Source organism: Adelges cooleyi, unplaced genomic scaffold (genome assembly GCF_023614345.1).
Source record: "Adelges cooleyi isolate 19-005CV unplaced genomic scaffold, UGA_ACOO_1.1 ACOO_flye_CR_arks_rails_tigmint_CR_PRNA_31, whole genome shotgun sequence".
Taxonomy (NCBI): domain Eukaryota; kingdom Metazoa; phylum Arthropoda; class Insecta; order Hemiptera; family Adelgidae; genus Adelges; species Adelges cooleyi.
Window position 1 is genome coordinate 664,039 of NW_026095981.1, and position 22,748 is coordinate 686,786.

At 35.7% G+C, this 22,748-nt stretch overlaps 1 protein-coding gene across 1 annotated transcript in view; it reads left to right on the top strand.

The window, feature by feature from the left end:
- Nucleotides 1-22,748, top strand: part of LOC126839919 (zinc finger protein 423) — an 81,917-nt gene that overhangs the window by 13,546 nt on the left and 45,623 nt on the right. Inside the window, 1 exon segment of the mRNA XM_050575371.1 lies at nucleotides 2,482-2,616. Coding sequence (XP_050431328.1) covers nucleotides 2,482-2,616 — 135 coding nt within the window.

The following is a 22,748-nucleotide window of genomic DNA, read 5'->3' on the forward strand; positions in this document are numbered from 1 at the left end:
AGATTGTTAAGGCACGCTCTTTCTCGAAATCAGCTAATACTCGGAAATACGCCGAACGAGAAGTGCAACATTTACTATTTGGTTTTTTAAATTAAGTAAGTCGTTGTTTGTGAGAGTTAAAATTTAGTTGCCTTTTATTTAAACCTCTCATACAGTTTAATGCTATATCAGTATTTTTTTTAAAACTGGTTATCGACCGGATATTGATTTATTTGTTTACACAAGTTAATTTTACATTAGAACAAATTATTTATGTAGTGTTTTATGAAATAAAGACTATATTCGAAACTTTTTTCGCTATAATTATTTCATTTCAAACAAATTATGTTGCTTTATGCCATTTTGTCCTGTTTACTAGACAATGTTTAGTATTTGTTCAATACTTCTCTGCGGTTATCGGTTACAACACAAATTCATATCACCTCTAGCGGTGTTTATTATGAGTAGGTTTAGCGTTGGTCTTTCGATCAACGCTAAAACCTACTGATAGGCTTAAAATTGTGGGTATAGTTATTCCGAGAACGATTTAAGCCGGTAATGCTTTGTTTTAGCGAACACTGAGTACAACGATAATTGGATATTATACGTTTGTGCAGGATAAAATGTACGTATTTGGTTATCTCTTGACTCTTGGTCGTGGAAAGTCTGTCTTGTTTGATGAGCCGGCAAATTCGATGGTGAATTAATTCGGATTTTCCGAAATGATTTTGTGAGATATCTTGCGTCGTTACTCGGCGATGGAGAAAACTTAGTACAATAAGTTTGTCTAGTCAGTAAGTTCGAATTCGAATGTAAACGCAGATCACGTTATGTGAGAAAAGTGTACCGTTTGGTATGCAATTACCGGATTCCTGGCTGAGTGGCCTTTTCAAAACTCGTCGGTACAGTATTTTTTAACTCTTTTTTTTTTTTTTTTATAAAATTATATGTGTGCCGTTATGCGTTTACATGCGACATTAAACGTTCTTTGCTGACCCCGACGGTCAGTGCGCGGTTATGTGTAATATTTGTTTGGATTATGTGCGATGGGGTTATATCCTCTCCGGGATATCAACGCACCACCGACCTTACCGAGGATATTGTCCAGGGACTAATAGTGGCCGCGGCCGGATGGGTTAGATCGCTGGCGAGAGGGGAGAGAGTAAGTATATACTAATAACCGGGTTCGAACAGCCGTTTAATTGATAAGTCCAACGGGAATGCTGACAATTTATAACTTGTGTACAACGAATACGGTATTATACCCAAAGACTTATATAATAGCGGTAGTAATAACGCGATTTTGCGTTATATTATACAAGCAATAATTAACTGATAGCGTGTTTTGATCATCATCATATATAAACACATAGTCATTGTCGTTATTATACACACAATATTATGGTGGTTGCGATGCCTTTGGTCAACGATATTAGATTCGCTAATATGAGTATTATTAATTTTGCTTATGAATGTCAGTTATTTAGCAAAACGTTAGCTGAGTATATTAACGTATTAATATCACACTGTGCGATTTTTTTTCGGGGGGGGGGGGGGGGAACAAGAACCAAAACACGTATGTTTTTTAAAAATTTTATTTGAATATAAATCTGGTCTTGGAATGTCTCTAAATACGTTTAGTATTATTTTTAAAATAATCTATAAAGTTAGGGTTTTGTTTAAGAAGAATACAATATTTTATTGTAAAAAAAACCATAGATATTTGATCTGTTATCACTTATCTGTTATCTCTAATCTCTTATCTTTTATCACTTATATCTAATCTCTTATCTCTCGGTTTTTCAAATATTTTTAAACATTGTCACACGAAAATGGCGTCATAACATTTCTTGTATCCAGCCCAATAACATATCCATGTTAATGTTGTTACCAAAATATGTGTTGCCAAATGTATAGTTAAAGCCAAGGACAAGTCTAAGAATGAAAAAGGACTAGGAGAGGGCTAAAAAAAAAGTCATAAAATAGTCATAGAGTTGACGTTTACATAGCAATAAAAATACATATTCTAATAAAAAAATATTATAAAAAGTAAACATAAAAATACTCTTTTATTGCATACAATTAAATTACATAAGAGAGGGCTTCGGCCTCCATTACTTCCCTTGTATCCGCCTCTGGTTAAAGCTTAGCTGTGTATTACTTTTTTTTTTTTTTAATTAATGCCAACAACACCTTCGTATTGTCAGCTTCGCTCATAGTTGAAACCTTACTCGTCATTGATTTCATATAATTTATTATATTGTCTGCTCACTCTGCTACTGTTGCTCAACTATTAGAGTTTAGTGGACCATGCCCATCCTTATCACCTTCACGCCTTAATTCCATATTTTGACGTGATCACAACTACTTTACTTCAGTCACGTGCCCAATGATATCGTCTTAATGTAGGAGTATTTTTTTTTTTTATCTTATTATTATGCGCAAAATAGTCGGGTTACTTTTGCGGCGATTTATAAATTACCGTATGTTTTTTATTTTTAGGATCCGTGGGGTCGAAAAGCGACGAAGACGAAGGGGACGAAGACGAAGAGGAAGAAGAATGTATGGACGACGACGACGACGATGACGACGTATCAGTCAGCTCAACCGGCGAGTCGAACCGCAGTATTCTTTCAGGTGAATACAATATCATCCACTCGTTGAGTTGGTTTTTTTTTTTTTTCTAATGTAATGCCCACATAATTATCAAACATTATTGTTGGAATTGTATTTCCCGCGATTGTCTCGTTCGTGCGACGTCTTTGCGTAACTCTAATGGAAAGCTGTTATGGTTCTGACATTATATTATTTTACAATATTAATTATACGCAGGTATACCGTGTACCTGCGTACCTGTACGTTGTTTATTATGACGAAAAAAAAAAAATGAAAAAGAAAGCGCGTCTTAATGTTGGTGACCCTTCTGTGTATGATGTACATTACCTGCTATGTTATTGTGCTCGTGCGCCCCGTCAATATACTGTTGCTTGCTGCGGAACGTCAACTGGGAAATAATATTGTGGCATTGTTACCGCCGGTGTGTGTACTGGAAATAATTGCTACAGACGACCCGCATGATAACCGACTGTAATCACCTTTCCGGACTACCGCATATATCAAAACGCTTTATAATAATATATATACTGTACACAATAGTACACATACTCGGAGTAAAATAAAAAAATACAGTCCGGTCGGTCGCCCCGGTGCTTTTCGAGGTTCATAAACAGGTCCGTGGGGTCCTGCGTTTAACAACCCCACAACCCTGGAATTTTCGAGCTCTGCCCGCAAGAGCGAAAATCGCTAAAAACTTGCGTGCAAATAGAGCCCATAAAAGTACATGTACTACATGAACATCGATATCGCAGTGCACTACGCCATAGACATTGTATTGATTTTTAATAGAAAATAGTTTTAGCTAGAATAATTATTTTTCAAAGCACAATTAATGTCGAGTCAAGTTTGAGTAATATTTTGTAACTGACATTTACTTTTGGAATTTCATTGTTGAATTATTTGTCATCATGCAACGGATTCGATTGACAACATGTTGATTATCTTCGTAATTCGGTATCTAACTACAGAGTATAAACTAATTTTCAAATTAAATAAAAGAAAATAGATTTTAAAATTATTTTGTCGAGTAATGAAAACAATTTGCTGGTAACCACCGAGACGGAGTGTGCTTTTTTTAAGTTATGAATAAAATGATGTGTGCTTTTGTAGGCCACGTAAATTCAGGTGTTTAAATAAAACTGTGCTCCTCCGAAATTTTTAAATTTAGGTCTACCATAAGACAATTGGATGTTTAATTAGCGTTGTGGATTTGTAGTGCTCTTTTATACTTATTTGTTTAGCGTCAAAACAAGGTATTACTTTTATAATTAATTCATGGTAAAAAAAAAAAAAAAATGTTGGCTACATGGTTTTTTTTTTCCAAGTACCCGCTAACCTGGCAGGGAACTGTTTACACACTACTTCCTGCCAGACGTGGAGTTATAAAAATCCCGTTTTCCTCTTCGCGTGGCGGCTCGCAATTTTACTTAATCTAGTTACGATATGCACATTGTCTTGACTATTTACATTTGGCCACACGCCTACACATAAGTATAACATAATTTTACTCGGCCTCCATCGGGATACGTTTTGGAGAATAACAAAATAATTAAAAATCGAACGGTTCGCAGAGTACTCGCGTCGGCCGGGCGAAGGGGTTAAACAGTTTTGCGGAGATAATATAATTGAACCCTTGGTAAAAGTTGCCGGCGCCGTCTACACGGTCGGATTCTCTGGGGAACAGTAATATAAACCCGGGGCGGAGATCATGGGACATTCATTTTGTTTGATTGTTATTGCCGGTCGTGTAAAAGCCAGGAAAAAACCAACACAGAGTGCTCCTCCGTAAAAACAACAAAAATAACGCAAAGACTTATATGGGGGGGGGGGGGGGGGACGGAAAATAATCAATGTCCTTGCCGCAGTGGACAAAATTAACTCCGGGCCCGGTTTAGTATACACTCCTGTCAATTAGGCGTTTGACACACTGTCACGGGTCGACCCGTAGACAGTGTACACTGAAATTCACTTAACCCCGTATTGATACCACGCGTTGAACAGTAACAGTTTGCACCGGACTCGGCGGCGAGGCTAATTTAATTATTGCAATGCACCCGAATAACCATAATAATATTGGTAATAATATATTAATCCACGGTCCAAAACCGGATGGGCCATCCAGAAGTGCATCACGTGACGACAACAAGTCGGTGATTCAACAATATCGATAATTCAGCGTTACTGCAAATTACGGCAGAACTAATGCAGAACGCTGGTTATTTCTACTGATGGCCGCGCGGATAAAACTCAAAAATTTTGGATACATTCACATATTTTCTAGACTTGAAAAAAAAATTCGCCATGTTTTTTTGGGTTTAGTTTTCTTTTGCCAACTCTGTGGCAACGATAATCAAGATTTAAGCCACGTTCACCGGTATTCGTACATTTCGAATACCCGAAGTACACAACTTTTTAACCTAGGACTTGGAAAAAAAAAATAGCAAAAACATCTCATCTTTAAATTTTAAAATTCTTTCGCAATTTATGTGCAGTTTAATACATAATTATAATATTTACTATTTTGTGTATTTATTTAAAGATTTAATTTTGCACTAAGTGTAGTTTAACCACTACAAGTCATCAATGATTATTTTAAAAAAAACCAGTACAGTGGGGTCGGGGCATAGTTGGGTCGGGGCATATTGGGGACGGGGAGGCCACAGGTTTACAGGAATTTTTAAATCTGAAAGTGATAAAATCACTTTCGAAAAAACGCTTCGATGCAAATCGGTAGTTAGTATTTTCAAGCCAGTACAGTCCAAACCAAGCACAGTATAAACCAGCAAAGTTAGAAAGTTTTAAATGAAGGTTCTGTATTTACAAATGAGCATCAAAGCGTTTATTTGAAAGCGATTTTATCCGAAAGGACTAGTACAGTAGAGTATTGGCATAATGTAATCAAAGCAATGAGGAAACGGAGAGGTCACAGGTCTACAAGAATTATTATAAATAAAAGTGATAAAATTGAATAAAATCGCTTTCAAATAAACGCTTTGATGCTCATTTGTAAATACAGAACCTTCATTTAAAACTTTCTAACTTTGCTGGTTTATACTGTGCTTGGTTTGGACTGTACTGGCTTGAAAATACTAACTACCGATTTGCATCGAAGCGTTTTTTCGAAAGTGATTTTATCACTTTCAGATTTAAAAATTCCTGTAAACCTGTGGCCTCCCCGTCCCCAATATGCCCCGACCCAACTATGCCCCGACCCCACTGTACTGGTTTTTTTTTTTTTTGCAAAAACTTAGTGGACCAAATAACACATATACAATGTCTTGTTATATTTTGTTGGAATGGTCGACGATTCATGTTTCAATCGTTTGTACTCCATAGTTTAAATTATAATCGCTTATTCTCAATAAAATTAATATTTATGTATTATATACTTCCATTAAAGCAATCTCACACAAACTATTTATACTTCACAGATTATATTATTTCAAAGCTATATTATACTTTTATTTTACTAGATTGACAATGTACAAAATAAAATGCAACTAAAAAAACCTTTTCATAGATCCTTAAAATGTAAAGGGTGGGATAGTGAAACGGGTTTTACCATTTAAATACATTAGAAAATCGCCGTTTTACTGCCTCATCCTCTATAACAATTTCTTGTTATTTTCTAAAGAAAAATCGATTTTCTTACATTTAAATTAAAATAAATCGTATACTGGTACTGTGATGGAGAAAACAATACATTTTACCTACATATATTACTTATTAGTTAAATATTACTAACGTGTATAGCCACTAGCGGTCGGCTGTTGCCTGTTATTTACAATAACCTTTTATGGAGATTTTAAAAATTTTGTTTTTTTAATAATAGCATAGGAGCAGTATCATGATGTTAAATGTTCACGAGATTTGATCTAGTCATAAAATAAAATATTATCATTTATGACTTAATTATAATTAAAATTTATCTTAATAGTAATAGTACATAGTAATAAAATAATGAAATATTTTATACAAAATTAGAGCTACAAGTTGATAAACTAAAAAATTAAAATTAGCACGAAGCAGATTATCTAATATTAGACAATTTAAACAATCAAGCGTGAATCACTTTAAATGAATAACAGTATAACAATATGCAAAACATTAGTGTTTTTTTAAAAAATTGTGTAATAAAAAATACATTTTGGGGCGGTATACTGCATAAAACCCAACACTTAATCTGAATTAAAAAACCAAAAGTCCTCTTCATAATTTGCAGGTAGTTGGACATCATATACTCATAGTTACACTTCGGTAAGGTTATATAACGCAGGCTATAAAATAACGAGATAACGACAGTGGTTTTGTCGTATCAGAATCATTAAGTGTCTTAATAAGTACACGGACAGGTTTTTTTCCCAATAAATCGAGTGTCTACTTTAATCAGTCACACGATTTAGTCGCCTGTGATATCATGTAATAAACACAATATTATGATACCGTTCATTGGGCCCTAACCTAATCTAACACGGATAGACGTTACCAACTGATAGTTTTTAGTGTCTGTTCGTTTCTCACATCTGGTACACTGGGTTTTTAGTTAAAAAAAAAAAAAAAAAAAATGAACTTTGTGTAAACTTAAGTCAAGAGTGGTACTTGAGCACAAAACCTAATAGTATCATTCTGCATAGATATAAATAAAATTGTTTTAATGATTTGATCAATTTTTTTTAAATATTTTAGGTGTTTTTGTTAAAATATACACAATGTGCGAAAACACGGTTTTCCGGCAATTAAAAAAAAACCGTAGTGCCGAATTTTTCACCCGCTTAACATGTTATGGATACATATGAGTTCCAACTACTGGCAAATTTTCAACCCAAAAGTTTTAAAATTACGGCTAAAAATCCCGAAAAACAAAAAAACTTGTACCCCCCCTAGGGGGGCGGGAAATGGGTATATTTTGAAATTGACAAAACTGACGTGCGCGGGCATACTAAATAAATATTTCTTATACATTTCAACTCGATCCGACTCTTTTTCTCGATACTATAGCCAGTAAAAGTTCTAACTTAAAAACTCGTACGGTTTTTTTTTTGTTTTTTCAACTTTCGTCTGTGAAGACTTAAACTTTTTCAACTTTTACCCCCCAAAGTACAAACTAGACAAAATTTTTGATTTATAGAGTTGCTTTTCGAAGGAATTGGTCTAGTATTAAAAAAGTTACAGTGTATACAGCGAAAAAAAAAGCCACATCAGAGTAAAACCAATACCTTCTCGCTTTGCATCGAAGCTAAAATGTATTTAAATGATACTTTTGTTTTACTAAACTACCAGATCAAGTAGGCAACGTCAAAACATTTTTGAGAAACTCAAAAAGAAAACGGAGACGAAGCGATTAATATTATAATCGCTTTTACATAACTCTAAATATATTATTCACAATTGCAAGGAAGTTCGAAAAGCGGAACAACGAATTTTCTTCATTGTGTTTTAGTTTGCAAAGTATTTATTATTTAATGGTTTTAAATAAAAAGTACATAATATGCAAATCAACAAACTATTAACCGATTCATTAAAATGGGACGTGTCAATAATAATTAGGGTTTGTAAAGCAACATTTTAACTATTAAGAAGATAATTTATTACCTACCTATGAGAATGTATAAAACCGATAGACAAAACTATAGTGACTAATTTTCAATCATTTTTTGTTAGTCTAAATTTTAAACTTGTTAGTCTAAACTTGTTTTACTGTATAATGAATTTAACTGCAATTAAATGAGACTACTCTTCGACAATAATTAAAACAACAACTATTGGTAATCGGTTTAATAGTTGGTACAATAACAATTATTGTACTTAATTAAATACAAAATGTGCACATGTCAATTGTTATAACCTCTAGATTTCCTTATACTTACTGATCTCATTTACTGCACGAGGCTTGCAATTCTGGTTTACAAGGTCGAAATATTTTGACCCACGTGCACGCTGATAGAATGTTAATAGAATGGATTGTTTTTTTTATCTTTTATTTATAGTTAAATAACAATAAAAAAAAAAATACCTTCCATAGGTACACATGTACAGCTCAAAGTAAATTCGCCTGGTATTTGATTTCATAAATATTATACGACAATAGTAACGTAATAAAAATGTATCATCAATGAATAAACGATTACAGGACTTTAATAATTTAAATTCTATCAAATAAAACATTGTTAAGACAAAGATAATTTTGTTGAACTGACTAAAAGAACATTATTCGGTAAATACAACTATACAACATCTGGTTGTCAGGGATTTAACCATACCCCACTGTTGGTGCAACAAAATATATTTTTTCATGCTAGTATTATTTAATGTTTAACCATACATTCAACAAATACATTATTGTACAACTAATTCCAAAATATAAAGCATTTTTTTTTTTAACGTTACCGCTTAACATCAGACTTGTTTCCTTTTTCTCAAACACAACCTACATTTCTGTCTGAGAATTCGATTTACAATATTATATTCCAACTTAGGAATTGCGATTGATTTTTAGCGCAGTTCGTTTAAATGTTTATTTCAAGTGTTCTTACTAAACTGCAATGGACCATACGTTTTTTTTTTTTTTGGTTTTTAAATGAATACAAAATTACATAATATTCCCAAAATATAATATAATGCGTTTACCTACAGGCTACATTGTACATAGTAATTCGGTGGGTTTAATAAGCAATAAACGTGCACTATTTCGATTTACAGGTGGATATGGCACGTGCCCCATGTATAGAGGTAATACAGGTGCATTTTCACTCACGGTCTCTTTCACTCTTTTTCTAACTGGTCGTTCGACGTCCGTGATGGTACACCGCAGTTTATAGACCAGGTGACACCTGTAGTGAACCTCGAGGCCATCATCGATAACAAAACACCTTATTGATTCGACCTTTTGTCTTACAACGAAAGCGTGTCTCCGCGGTGTACAATACACTAAAACGGAGCAACACAAGAGTAGTGTACGATGTACTTAGTAATGGAATACGACATTAGTATCCAATTCGAATGACGAATACCTACGAATTTTTATATATTTTCAACTATAGCTGTAGGCAAATAACGGTTAGATTTACTCAAGTAGTATCTCCATTCAAACCATTGTGTTACTGCGTATTATAGGGACTGTATGTTGTACTATATTATGTGTACATATATTATACACACTTTAAACAGAGACTAACATTTCTGATTAAAATATGTTAGGATAGATATTTATACTGAGAAATCAAGTCGAGTTACCCGTCGTCACTGGCCCCTATAAATATTCAAATGCTAAGAACACAAGAATTATTTATTCCTAACCGGTCGGCATGACAGTCCCTATTTTAAGTAGGAATAATATATTTTTAGTGCTATTAATATGTATAATAATGATACTACTTGTAAAACTTAGGTATAACTTAAGTATAATATATTTAAAAAAAAAATTCAAAGTTAAACCGAGTCCTCCTTCTAATGGCCGAAAAGTATCCTTAAGTCGGCATTGTATCCTAAGATACAGACTTTTTAAACGCGAGTTTTCATCACCAACCGAGAGTATTTCATTTTTAATATTTCGAAATTTTTTCTTGCTAAATTAAAACGATAAATATCGATCTTCCCGGATCTTGACCTAACATTTTATTGGAGATCTACGAGCGATGCATCAATAATCAACAAAAACAGTCAATATTTGATGGTATTGTGCGTTGACGACTATATTGTTATTAATATAGCCGCGCACATTTGCCCTCGGTCTCGTGTAATAATTTTGTAATTACTCAAGCAGGGAGTAGTTATTCGAGGGAGAGATTAAAAACAAAGTAAAAGAAAAATATTTATATATATATATATATACATATAATCGTGTAAAAAAAAAAAAAAACAGAAGCCGGTGTCAGACTCCCACAAGCTGTCATTAATTATGTCGTCGGCGCGCAGCAGGAGGGTGACGGGCCCCTAATGCCATCCACACTCTCTCTACCGTACAATAGTTTTGTCATTTATTGTGTGAGTAATGGGCGGTGGAATTATGGGAACCGAGAAGCCCAGGTGCTGGGACCCCCACGCCGAGATACGACACGATAACATAATAATAATAATAAAAATATAATGATCACAAGAAGAACAAGGAGACGGAGAAGAAGAAATCCGTTCATACACCGCGATTTTGGACAAGGAGACTACCGCTGTACACGCTATCCTGGCTGTGGATGTAAACGGGCGACTAAAGGAACCCGAAACGATGAATGGGAAAGATGCATATAATATATTGTTATGATAAACGGTGCGGATCGTGTATGTGTTTAAGACAATGGAGCGGCGGGTTTTTCTCCCCGTGTCCTAATTATTATTATTGTTGTTTGTTTTTTTCACCGCTCAAACAAACGTCTTTGTACCTATGTTATCGTCCAGAACGCACTTGACGCTGTGGAAATTGCTTTTGCGGTGTGTGCTTGCATAGTGGTAAACAATAGTAATCCGATTACCGCGTTGATGCACACATACAATACGAACCGAAGTCTATAAATCAGAATGATCTTGCGCAACAAGAGTTTACCTAAACGGAAAAGCGATAAACGCCGCTGTGTTAACTTAAATCTGCGAATTGGATCCATAATAGAGCTCAGAATATATTATAAAATAAATTACGTAAAGAATGAGTATAACATAAAATTACATTTCTATGTTTTATTACGGTGTTCAGCAGTCAGCTTAATAATCTATCTTTTGGGTATTATTGCTATGAAAAATAAAAACTTGATAGTCCAAAAAATAATTTTACTACCATTAGAGTCCTACCTTCTGAACTAACCCTTAAGTTAAGATTTTGTAAAAAATTGTCTATACTTTACTCCTTAAAAATGGGCGGTGTGGCGTCCTCTTTACGTATTTGTTAGAAATTGTACATATATTTATGTATAAAATTATTTATAATTAAAAAAATACAATAACTATAGTGGTTCGCGTTATACCTATTATAGTATTAGGTATTTTAAATGTAAGTTAAATTAAATACCGAGTTTGGATATTGTAAGCGCGCAGAATTTCGATAGAGTAGGAAACGAATTGTAATTTAAAATGGTTAGCGATGCAAACGAGGTAAACATTTCATGCAATAAAACGGTCATTGTACCTTTAAAACAAGAGAAAACGGGTCGTTTAAGTTGCTACCTTTTTCGTTAAATTTGTGTGGTTAATATTACCTTTACACTCAGCGATGCTATTATCAAGGGACAATGGGGGAGCAATTGTCCCATTTCATAATTGGTGTGTGGGTAAAGATAAACGATAGGCGGTAGTATGTATGGCTGGTCAAAAGTGAAACGAAAGAGCACAGTCATTTTAAAAGTAAATAAGTCAAACGTTGGGAGGAGGGTAAATGTTCAAATAGTGAATAAGCTAAGGGCTCGGCAGTTGATGACCCGAAAAAAAAAGTTAAATAATTAGTTTAAAAAAATGTATGTATTGTGGCTAAATCTTGAACGATTTTATTCGTAAATTAATGTCAAAATTATTAAAAAATGTATCTTTTTCACAAGATTAAAATCGTTATCATCAAATGCACTTTTAACATTATAGCTAAATGGAAATGGCCTAACATTGTTTTTAATAATGTATAATGTCAAAGTGAAAAAACCGGAAAAATGCCAAATAAAAATTGTAAATCAATGTTTTTTTGACTCGCCGATTTTGAACACAACAAACCGATTCTGGCTGGTACCTAGTCGGAGAAAACGATCTGAAATTCATTAAACGTTTTTTTTTTTGTTTTGCATTGTGTTGCTGTTACCTCTGTTCCAAGCTGCTTCTACCAGGGACAGTGGTTGTGTATACTAGAGTTTTATTCGAGTTTTGATTTGTTCGTGTCAAGTTAAGTGTCAAACGTGTCTTCCATCGATTTCCTAGACCTATTTATCGGTACTCGTCCTGTACACATATTAAACATAACGCGACTGTTTTTAAGTATGAAATGAGGTGTCTGCTTTCTGGCCAATGAACAACTGCCGTCACACCATTGTTCCACACGACCACCTCGGCGGCGGCGGCTGTACACATCCTCGTTAACACACTATAGACGAAATTACACGGATCGCGCTAAAGGCGCCAAACAAACGCATATACCACCACTCCAAGTATAATATAGTATTATGTACAATGTATAATGTACGATATACACAATAATACTATATAATGGTGTATTATACGTACGGCCGCGTTCACTTTGTGGCTTTCAACACACAATAACGTGTACACATTATATTATATTGTTGTTAGCGTTCGGCGAGTGTGGTTACAACACGAAATTATTGTCATAGTTATGGCAATAATAATAATTAATAATTATAGTATGTATTTTAATGTCCGCACGCGTGTATTTATTGTTTGCCCGGTTGTTTTTTGCGGCCATGTGACGTCAAGCCAAAGCCCGCATGTGTCTAACCCATAAACTTGCGCTCGGTTTTTATTGCTGCCTCCTCGTACTCTTCGCGGTGCCAAACCGTCGCCGGGCTAATTGATTTTCTCCCGGACGCCTTTCGCTTGGATTTAAGAACCCCCCCCCCCCCATGTAAGTCGACCGGACGCCCCAGGTGTTGCTCGTGATAGACTCGGATCGTCCCCGGCCACTCTGATGTCCTTTCCGGATGAAACGCCGGCGGCAATCGTCGGAAATTGATTCTTTTGCTTGGCACACTGTAGTTTTACCGATTTTACCCTCAGACACAAAAAAAAGTATTATTACTGTTCTCTCATAAACACTCACTTTAGCGACCCTGTTCATAGCCCGACGAAACGAAAGTTTATAGTTTGTACCAATCGATTATGACGACGTTTCATAATATATTACAAGCGCGCCCTTTGCCTAAAGACAAAACCAGAGAACCCATTTCTTATTTATTAACAAAAAAAAAAACAGCCATCGCCGTAGTAAAAGAAGTTAACGCAGATGGGTTAAAGCTGCCACTAGTTATAGGAGGTATGTATATGACGATAGAACATCAGTCTTCGGTTACCACTGAAGATGGCAACACAGTTATCCGTGTATCAGTGTTTTTATTATAGAGTTTCTTATTAATATAATGATTCCTTAATATGCCTAGTATGCATGCGTACAGTGTTTTGAGTGACCCTAGCCCCTCTCACTAAGTTTTGCCATTGGGGTCACACCTCATTTATACTATTTACAAAATTAAATAAAATTGCGCTTTTTAAAAGCACATTTAAATTCTTCTATTATAACGCTTCACTCAAGATATTCCAAAATCGTTAAAAAAAAATAGTAGAAACTTAAAAACCGGTAAATTTTATTTGGCTTTAGCTCTTTATTTTAATTTCTAATGTTTTCGAGGTCGCAAGTCTAACCGGTGTAATCTTGTACAAAGTTTATTTAAGTGATTTTAAAAATAAACTAATATAATATTATCACTGTGGTCATGAAACCGAGATTCAGATTCTTACAAAACTTGAAGCTATCGAAATGAAGATCAACATAATACATTGCATAATTCTGATTAATTTTCTGCACTTCAAATACTTTACATAGTCAATAATTTATGGTAAGAGGTTTAACTGATTTTTTTTTAAACACAATATTGTTATAGTGAATATATCATAACCTAAAAGCAGAAATAAGTGCAATTATGAAATTATTAATAGCATATATAATAATTTGCTTTCGTATTTTGTAACGTCCACTTCGGTGTTTAAGGTAACAGATTTGTCAATTCGTCAGTTTGTTTGCCCCTAAACGGTGTTAAACAGTGTTATTGAACGCAATAACACTTTCTTTTGTTGATTTAAATAACGTATCTACATACATCGGGTATTGAATATTAACTATTATTTTTTTTATACTCGTTCTACTTGTTGATAAAATATCGCATATGAACAAAAATAGTGACACTTTAAAAAAAACATTTTGAGTTTTGAGTTATGAAACATCAGATCTATTAATGTGTACTTTTCTGAAGAATACTGATGCATAAAATTGCTTTGCTGAAAATTTGACATACCGATTTCTTTGTTGTAAAGTAACATCAGTTTTTGAGTTGTGACACTATTTTTAAGACTTCACGTATTGTGTTAAGTCTTAATACATATTATAGTAATTTTTAAAAAATCCGTACGGATTTAAAAATAAAGAAAAATAGACAATTATGTGCTTAGTTAAAATATGTGTTACTTTCAAGCATTTCGGAGACCTAGTTTATAAGTAGCGGTCGAGTTTGAAATTAATTGGACTTCTTTTTAAAGGTTCATATTGTCGTGCCGCAGTGGTTATAGTTGATCAATGTGCTATCTTTAGGGCGTTTCTCTCAGTTTCGAACGGCAAGCGGTCGATTTCATCCGTCTTATAAAGTACCTTTCAGGTAAGATTTCTGATCTTTACACTTGCAACACGAAGAAATCGTAGGCGGTTAAAAAATAGTCTTGGATTCATGCACAATGGCAAAAACCTTATCGTTGTATAACCAATACCTTATCAGCTCCACGTCGAAGCTAAAAAATAAAAAAAATGCGAATAATATACTTTGATGCTATATACTCTATCCCACGAGAGAACGGGCCTGCGCGGGCAAAAGTAACCGGGAATAAAACGTTTTTGTTTCTGCGCAAGCCGTTCTCTCGTGGGACAGAATATATATATAAAAGAAATTTACCGTTGTGATGCGTCAGTATCACAACAACCTTGATTTTCCACTCGGTCGCTCGGGTGTAATGTAAGCATAAAGGATCGGCGGTGGGTGCGGGGGGGGGGGGGGTAAATTTTGGCGGCCAAATTGGTTGTTTCGTCAAGGGTCGCGCACGTGTACTACATATTGTACGTATATACACAGGTATTCAGCGGCCGTGCGCAGCTAGAATAGTGTTTTTGAAAGTTTTCGTCGCCCACGCAGGTTTTTTCCCGATTCGGTGGTTCGCGTTTTGTCCCCGCGGAGGTGCGACTCCGTGCTACCCGTGTACACAGGGTATTCGATTCGGGCCATCACGACGCGATGGCCCGTTTTGAGGGGGGGTGCGAGGGGGTTCGGGGGTCGCCGAAAGGGATAGCGGTGACTGGGGAGGCGAAAAAAAGGCGAGATTGAACGTGAGAGACGCGTGTGGAGATCGAGGACGTGGCCTAGGCGGAGGGTCGGGTGGGCGTCAGCGGAGGTCGGGCGGCAGACGTCTTGCGGGTTGTTCTTCTTCTTGTACACCGGATCCGTGGCCGTGGCCGAGAGGTCTGCAGGGACTCGTAAACGGCACTGCCGCCGAACGACGGGTCTCCGAGCGCCCATAACCCGGCGCGGCCCGACGGAGCTTAACGGTCATCGCCGGGCAATTAACCAGGAACACACCTTTGTTGCCAACTGCCGCCGAGCACCCCCCCCCCCCAAGTTTATATATATATATATATATACACGGTATGCACGCAGCGCAGAGACGATATAACCGAACCCGCGCGGTAATTACCGACCCCCGGTAGTAGTTTTTATATACTCGCCCGCCCGGTCTGCCCGTGCCGTCGTGTGTGTATAAATCACACCGGCGTATTTATTTACCTACGCGCGCGGTAATATATATATGTATATACCCGTGTAATACGTGTAGTGGCTGGGCTGGGAGCAAACTAAATTGAAGGCCCAATTCGATTTATTATCGCCTTGCTGTGCTCCAATAAAGTAAAACAGTCGTAGCGCGACCCCACGCGTTCTGCTTCCCACGTTTTTAATTAACCCGATGGACACGCACCTATCCGGAAGGTCTGAGAGAAAAACTTCTAGGTCTAATAGGAAACTTATCAGCGAACCCCAGTTCTGGACTGGCTTCCACTACTCCTCGAAATCGAATTGACCGCGTTTTATCGTCAAGACGCGTTTAACGTTTCTTTACTAATTGCAATTCGCAATGTATTTGATGTGGTTGATCCCTCAGAAGGGTAACAACATTGGTACAATTTTAAACAAAATATAAATACTATCGGGACGAAATAAATTATTTTCGTTCCAGAGCTGGACCAGTTACTCCATTCAAGTAACTAGTTAAGTTAAATAGTTAACGATTTTTGTAACTCGTTACTGCCCAATTATAATTCCAATAAAATTCCGGATAGAAATAACTCTATAAAAAATACACAATTTTAACTTTTTGCTTAACATGTAAAATGATTGTCCGGTGCAGAAAAACATATTTTTTTAGTCAGAGAGTAAAATTCGAACCTTACCACACGGACATAACATACAGTCTACTATATTTATAGTTAATATTGTAAAACAATAAATTTAGCTACAATAAATAAAAAATAGTTAGGCTTACTAAATATTTAATTAGTGCAATTCCTTATTTAGTGGCCTAACTTAAAAATTATTCAGTTATTCCAACTAAAAATATTGCTCTATTTCAACTTCAAATTTTTTCCTGTGCAGGAACTTTACGGACGGATTTTTTTTTTTTGAAAAAAAATATTGAATTTATATTTTTGACTTCTAAACAAAAGTTTAAATTAACCATACAATTACAGGATTTTTTTTTTTTTTTATATAACCATTTCGTTAACTTAGCTTTGGTTCGTCGATGATGTTACTTAGAGACGGGCACAGGGTTGTGTAATATTCAATTGTTGTAAAGTAATTATCGACAAGTCATAATTTTTGGCAAGTTATTCTTAGTTCAAAACGCTAATTAAATATATACGTTACCGTTTAAGGTTCAAAAGTTGATAGAACTTTAAAACAAATAAAAAAAAAGGTAAATATTTATTAATTTTATAATATTTTGAAATAACGTAAATAAAAATGTTTTCAAATAGAAAAACTACAAAAATGCAATTATTTTCCAACAAAATCTTAGTATCTTACGTTTAACTTATCACTTAATTGACATTTTTTGTCAATTTATTAATCAATATAGTTATAAACTAGGTTACATTTTATACTACGTCGTTATCATTGCAGATCAACGGGTTCTGTGACAAAATGATTCTCGCTTAACGTATTATTATCTCTATGAACATTATATTCAATGTAGGCGCTGAAAGAGACGGAAACCGATGCCTTATTGGCGTTTTTTTTTTCGCCTAACCGTGATATCTAGTTATGTCTGACCATGGCAAAAATCTAGCATGTCTAGAAAATAACACAACGCACACTGGGTGGCTTTTGTGTCCTCTTGTGGGAGAAATATAATACAACGGACACTAGTTCCGGGAACCCGCGTTAATCATACACTTGTCGATCCCTTTTCAAAATAAGATGCCTTTGCCTTTATTTTCCGCCTCTATAACATATATTTCGTTGGCAACAGCGTGTGCACACACACACACACACACAGCGACAGGATGAGAAAGGGTGAGCTCATTGATCCGGTAAAGTCGATTGTCATTTCTTAAACTCACACACACACACAAAATGTACACAACATACTATATACGTATAAAATATAATATAACATCCTTTGATCTGCACGTATAACCATTATTATTATTATTATTATGTTATTTCTCTGTTCTACGTTTCTTTTTTTCTGAAATATATTATATACTCGATGTATCAATATGATACTACGTTGAACGTTTTTCTATATCGAATGAAAATCGTCTCAAATTGACGTGGAAACGTGCACGGACGTTAAATCGAATAGCAGTCTTGAAAAGACGATAAAAATAAGGGTGTTTCGGGAGACCCGGGGATAATCATCCATCCGGGAGTTTGACGTTGACCGGTGCGAACAGTGCACTCCGAAGAAGACCGGACGGGTAGGGAATAAAAGGAACGCTCGTTGATTGTCCGAGAAAATGAAACAATTCCCAGGTCTTATTTTGAAGCCTGTCCCTGGGCATCCCTGCGAACATTATCGTCTCCCGGGACCGGCCTTCTTTTCTTTATTTATTTTTTTTTTCGTTTGCTATTACAAAAAGAAAAAGGAAAAAAGAAGCGAAGATAAAGTTAAAACAATATACGCTGTCCGAAATGTCATTTAAGCGTTAAACCCGTTTAGCCGTTCTATCCGTTCACCGTCGAACGCCATTACTTTAATTGTGTATTGTTGGGTTTATGAGCTCTGTGTGTGTGTGTGTGTGTGTGTGTGGTGGCATGACATCTTCTCGACTCGTCTGGCTTAATCGCCTTTGATCGATGTACGTTAGGACCGTGGAAAAAAAGGATTAAATAAAGGATTCGAGAAAAACGCACCCAATCTTCACGCATTGACTACCGAATCATAATAGTATAATATTATAAATCTACAAAAGAATTCATATTACGCTCCTCCCCTTAGCCGTGTTTGTTTTTGTCGGGTCCAAGATAAATGCGGCTATCCGCGTTGTGTCCACGGTTTGTTTTTTTTTAATTTATTTTTATTTTCTTGACACCCTACGTACCTAATGGGTCGGATCGGATGATTGACTGGAAACCCATTAAGCCGAACGCGTCCGGGGCGGATTAAAATTACACGTCTAGTTATTATCACTATTAGTAGGTAATGTTATTAATATTATTACTTGTCGATGGCTACTTAAAAAAAAAAAAAAAAAAAAAGGAAATATAGTGTTAAGTTACAAAGTGTGTGTACTACATGTACCTACAGTACACGCAGTGGTTATTATTATTTATGTACACACAGACTGTATAGGTGCTCTAACTACAGGCTACGGCTGTAGTAGCTGTTCAATCAATCGTAACACTAATCAAAAACGAGAGATCTCTGAACCTCACACAGAAATGCTGCGACAGCATACTATTTAGGAACACAGATATTTTCAAAATGTTTCGTAGACGTTCATGTAGAAAAAATATCATGAGTTTAAGGTTTGTTCGAAGTTTACACAAGTTGTATACTTAATTGAAATGGTCAAAACCAAAAAGGGTTCAAGTGCATTTTTGCAGTTATCGAGAAAATACAGAGAATTAACTTTCAATCACATGTATGAAAATTTAATTATGCACAATACAATGGAATTCAATACACTTATTAAAATGTATGGTCCAGTAACCCAGCAGGGTATTAGCAAGGGGAATGATTGTAGGAACAAACGAATTACTTAAAATACAAGGATTTATAGAAAATTGGAATAGTTATGTATGAAATTTAGCACGGTTGGTATTTTCTAGCTACATTAATAGTTCTTAAATAACCGGATGAACAATAATAGAAAATCTCTCTCAGGGTCAATGTACTTTCCGACGAGGCAATCCCGTTTGTAATTAGATGGGTAAATAATGTATAAAGGGATATTTTTTTTCGGTAATATCAAATTTTTTTATACTTAACATAATAGTTTTATACCTACATCATCATAATAATAACAGCTTGCGTACGAGTCCGCAACACCACGGGATGCATTTTTATGTATTTAAGGTGGCTAGTAAAAATATCAAGTTTCTGGCTAATATTTTAGTGTTTTCATAATATCTGGCCCAAAACAATTCATAGAGAATTTGGCACCTTAAATTATTGAATTTATTATTCATTTCTATTTTGAACGTTGTGAATACAGGGGGTAGGAGATAGGGAGTGAAAGAAAAGGGTAGGAGATAGGGGTTATCTTATCAGATAAATCAGCTGATTTTTTCGTTATGATAAGTGGTGCCGATTTTTTAGGTTTATGTGAAAAGACATAAAAATGTCAAAAAATATGTAAACATGAAAATACATGAAATATGAAAAAAATAATTAATTTGTAGTTTTAAAAGCAAAATGCTAAGACAATTCAAATTGGTAGAAATAAGTTAAATGTATATATTGTCTGGATCTCTATTTTTGCATGGTTGTACTTTTACGTTAAAACTGCTCAGTTTTGTTTTAGGAAAGTGCATCTCCTGAAATATGTTTTTAAACAACTGCGTTGTAAGATTTGGATACAAATAGTAAAGATCAATCAACATTCAACTTGGGTTTCTTTACGGGTGGTTTCTCTTTTGCTTGAAGAAAGAAAATATGTTTGAAAACCATCATCATAAAAATTCTTTACTTTGACATTGTTTTGTGTTGTATATCTTCCGGGAAAATGTGTGATAATATGTGATTTCAAATTACGAGTTACTCTTTGGAAATGTATTTAAATTATTCGCCTATTGCTGTGAAAAATTATAATCCATTACAAACTACGATTAAACTATCATTCGGGCACTGTGATTGAAACGAGCGCGGATGAGGAATTATCCTTAATTTTTTTTTTTTTGGAAACCGGCGATGAGGGAAACGGTTTCTTCGTTTAACTCCGAAGTTATTGAAGTGACGGAGATGGTTTTTGTTTTGTTTTTCTAATTTATTATTTTCTCGCGAGGACGCGTGAACGTTGACAAGTGAGCGGTTATACACTTTGGGTTTATTGAAAATCTTTAGGGCCACCGTGACCAAGTCAGCAGCGAGCGGCGTGCACACACACACACACACCGTGGGAACCGTGTCCGAGGCGGATGGCCCGTGACAGCTTGCATTACTCTTGCACCCCATTATCGCCATTGCTCCTGTTTTCTTCTCTCGAACCCGACTCGGATCCTACATAACAAATCGGACTTTGTTTTAGTATGCGTTTTCACAATAATTGTGATTGCACGCGCGCATCGTTCAAACGCCAACGGTCGCCACAGGAAAAATGCAACTGTGTTATCGGTGGTTAATACCTAACAGTCTCCTGCGCACTGTGTACAAATATCGGAGGCAGAGGTTCATAGTTTGGATATTAGGGGACATTAATGTTGATCGAATCACAAGAAATTAAAAAGTTCCTGTAACATTTTGAAAAGCACACCTGAGACATCTGTGCACATCATCTTTGCCAACGTCTAACGCCAAAATTGTCTATATTCGGTTATAAATTATAATATTAGAACAGTTATAGTTGTCTACCACATACCTTGTCAACTAACCTCTCATACAGGTGCCACCATTGCCACGTTGTCCAGATTGGTTGCAGTTGACAAATCATATTTCAATTTTGGCTGATAATTGAAAGTTTTGTTTGGTACGAATGCTTTGAAACCCAATTTGGCCTTTTTCAATTCGGCTGCTAAAACGATTCGGATCCGCTGTAAAAACAAGGCCATCTCATGCTTAAGGGAGACGAGAAGTAACAAAAGGGTTCAAACTGCCTATAAATACACGTTAAGGAATACTTTTAGACGTATCTGATCTTACAAGCTCGCCAACTAGTAAAACTGAGAAATATCTTAGGTTAACTGGCAAACATATTTTATGGCGGGATATCTATGCTGAGAACCATCGGTACGCACACTAATCGATATGCAACAGACCCAATCAGTCACTAATTTCGAAAAAACGACTTCATCGATACGCATCAAGCACACAAAAGGAAGGGGCTGTCAATGTCATTTACTAAACAGCATCATGCAATATAATCTGTACTAATACATTTGGAATGGGGTCGACATAGCTAAAAAAATACTCTAAATACTACCAAATCGATTTATGATGTGTACGACTGGTTCATTAGCTAATAATAGTAATAATAATATAATCAGACACGTGTAAAAATGATCAATGTATGTAGTCTCAATCTATGAGATTATTCGATTATCCGAATAGTTCATTGAAAATTCCGTTGTATATTATGCTAATTTATAATGTCATTAAAACGTATCGAGAAGTAATGGGCGCGTATAAAGTTTTATGGACGTGTCAACAGTTTTTTTATCTTGTAACAGCGTCCACCTTTGAATAATAATAATTGGCCGACACCGAGATGTCCGCGTGAACAACAGGCCTAAGTCGTTGGGATTTTGTCGTTTAATATCGTTTCTTTTTACCACGCTACACATGCCGACGACCGTGGGGTACATCGCATCAACAGTGGCGCTAATATTGTACAATACACAATTCCTTATAGTCGGTTTCCCTGTATATCTCTCTCTCTCTCTCTCTCTGTCACCGTCGCTGCGTCTGTCTGTAAGTATAATATATATATATATGTACACACACACACACACACACAGTTTAGATACGAATATTGAGGTTAGTTTCGTCCGGGGAATACCCGCCCCGGGGTCGGAGGTGCTTGCATATCGTCTTAAAGTTTAATTGAGTCCCGGAGACCGAACAAAGATTACTTCTGAGGCGTCCGTCTCTGGGGACTGGTTGCTGCGGAAACGTTGCAGTCGGTGATGAAACAAATTATAAAAAGCTCTGGCGTTACGCACCGCCCCACCTCAAACCCTCCCCCCCCCCGTTGCTGCCCTCGC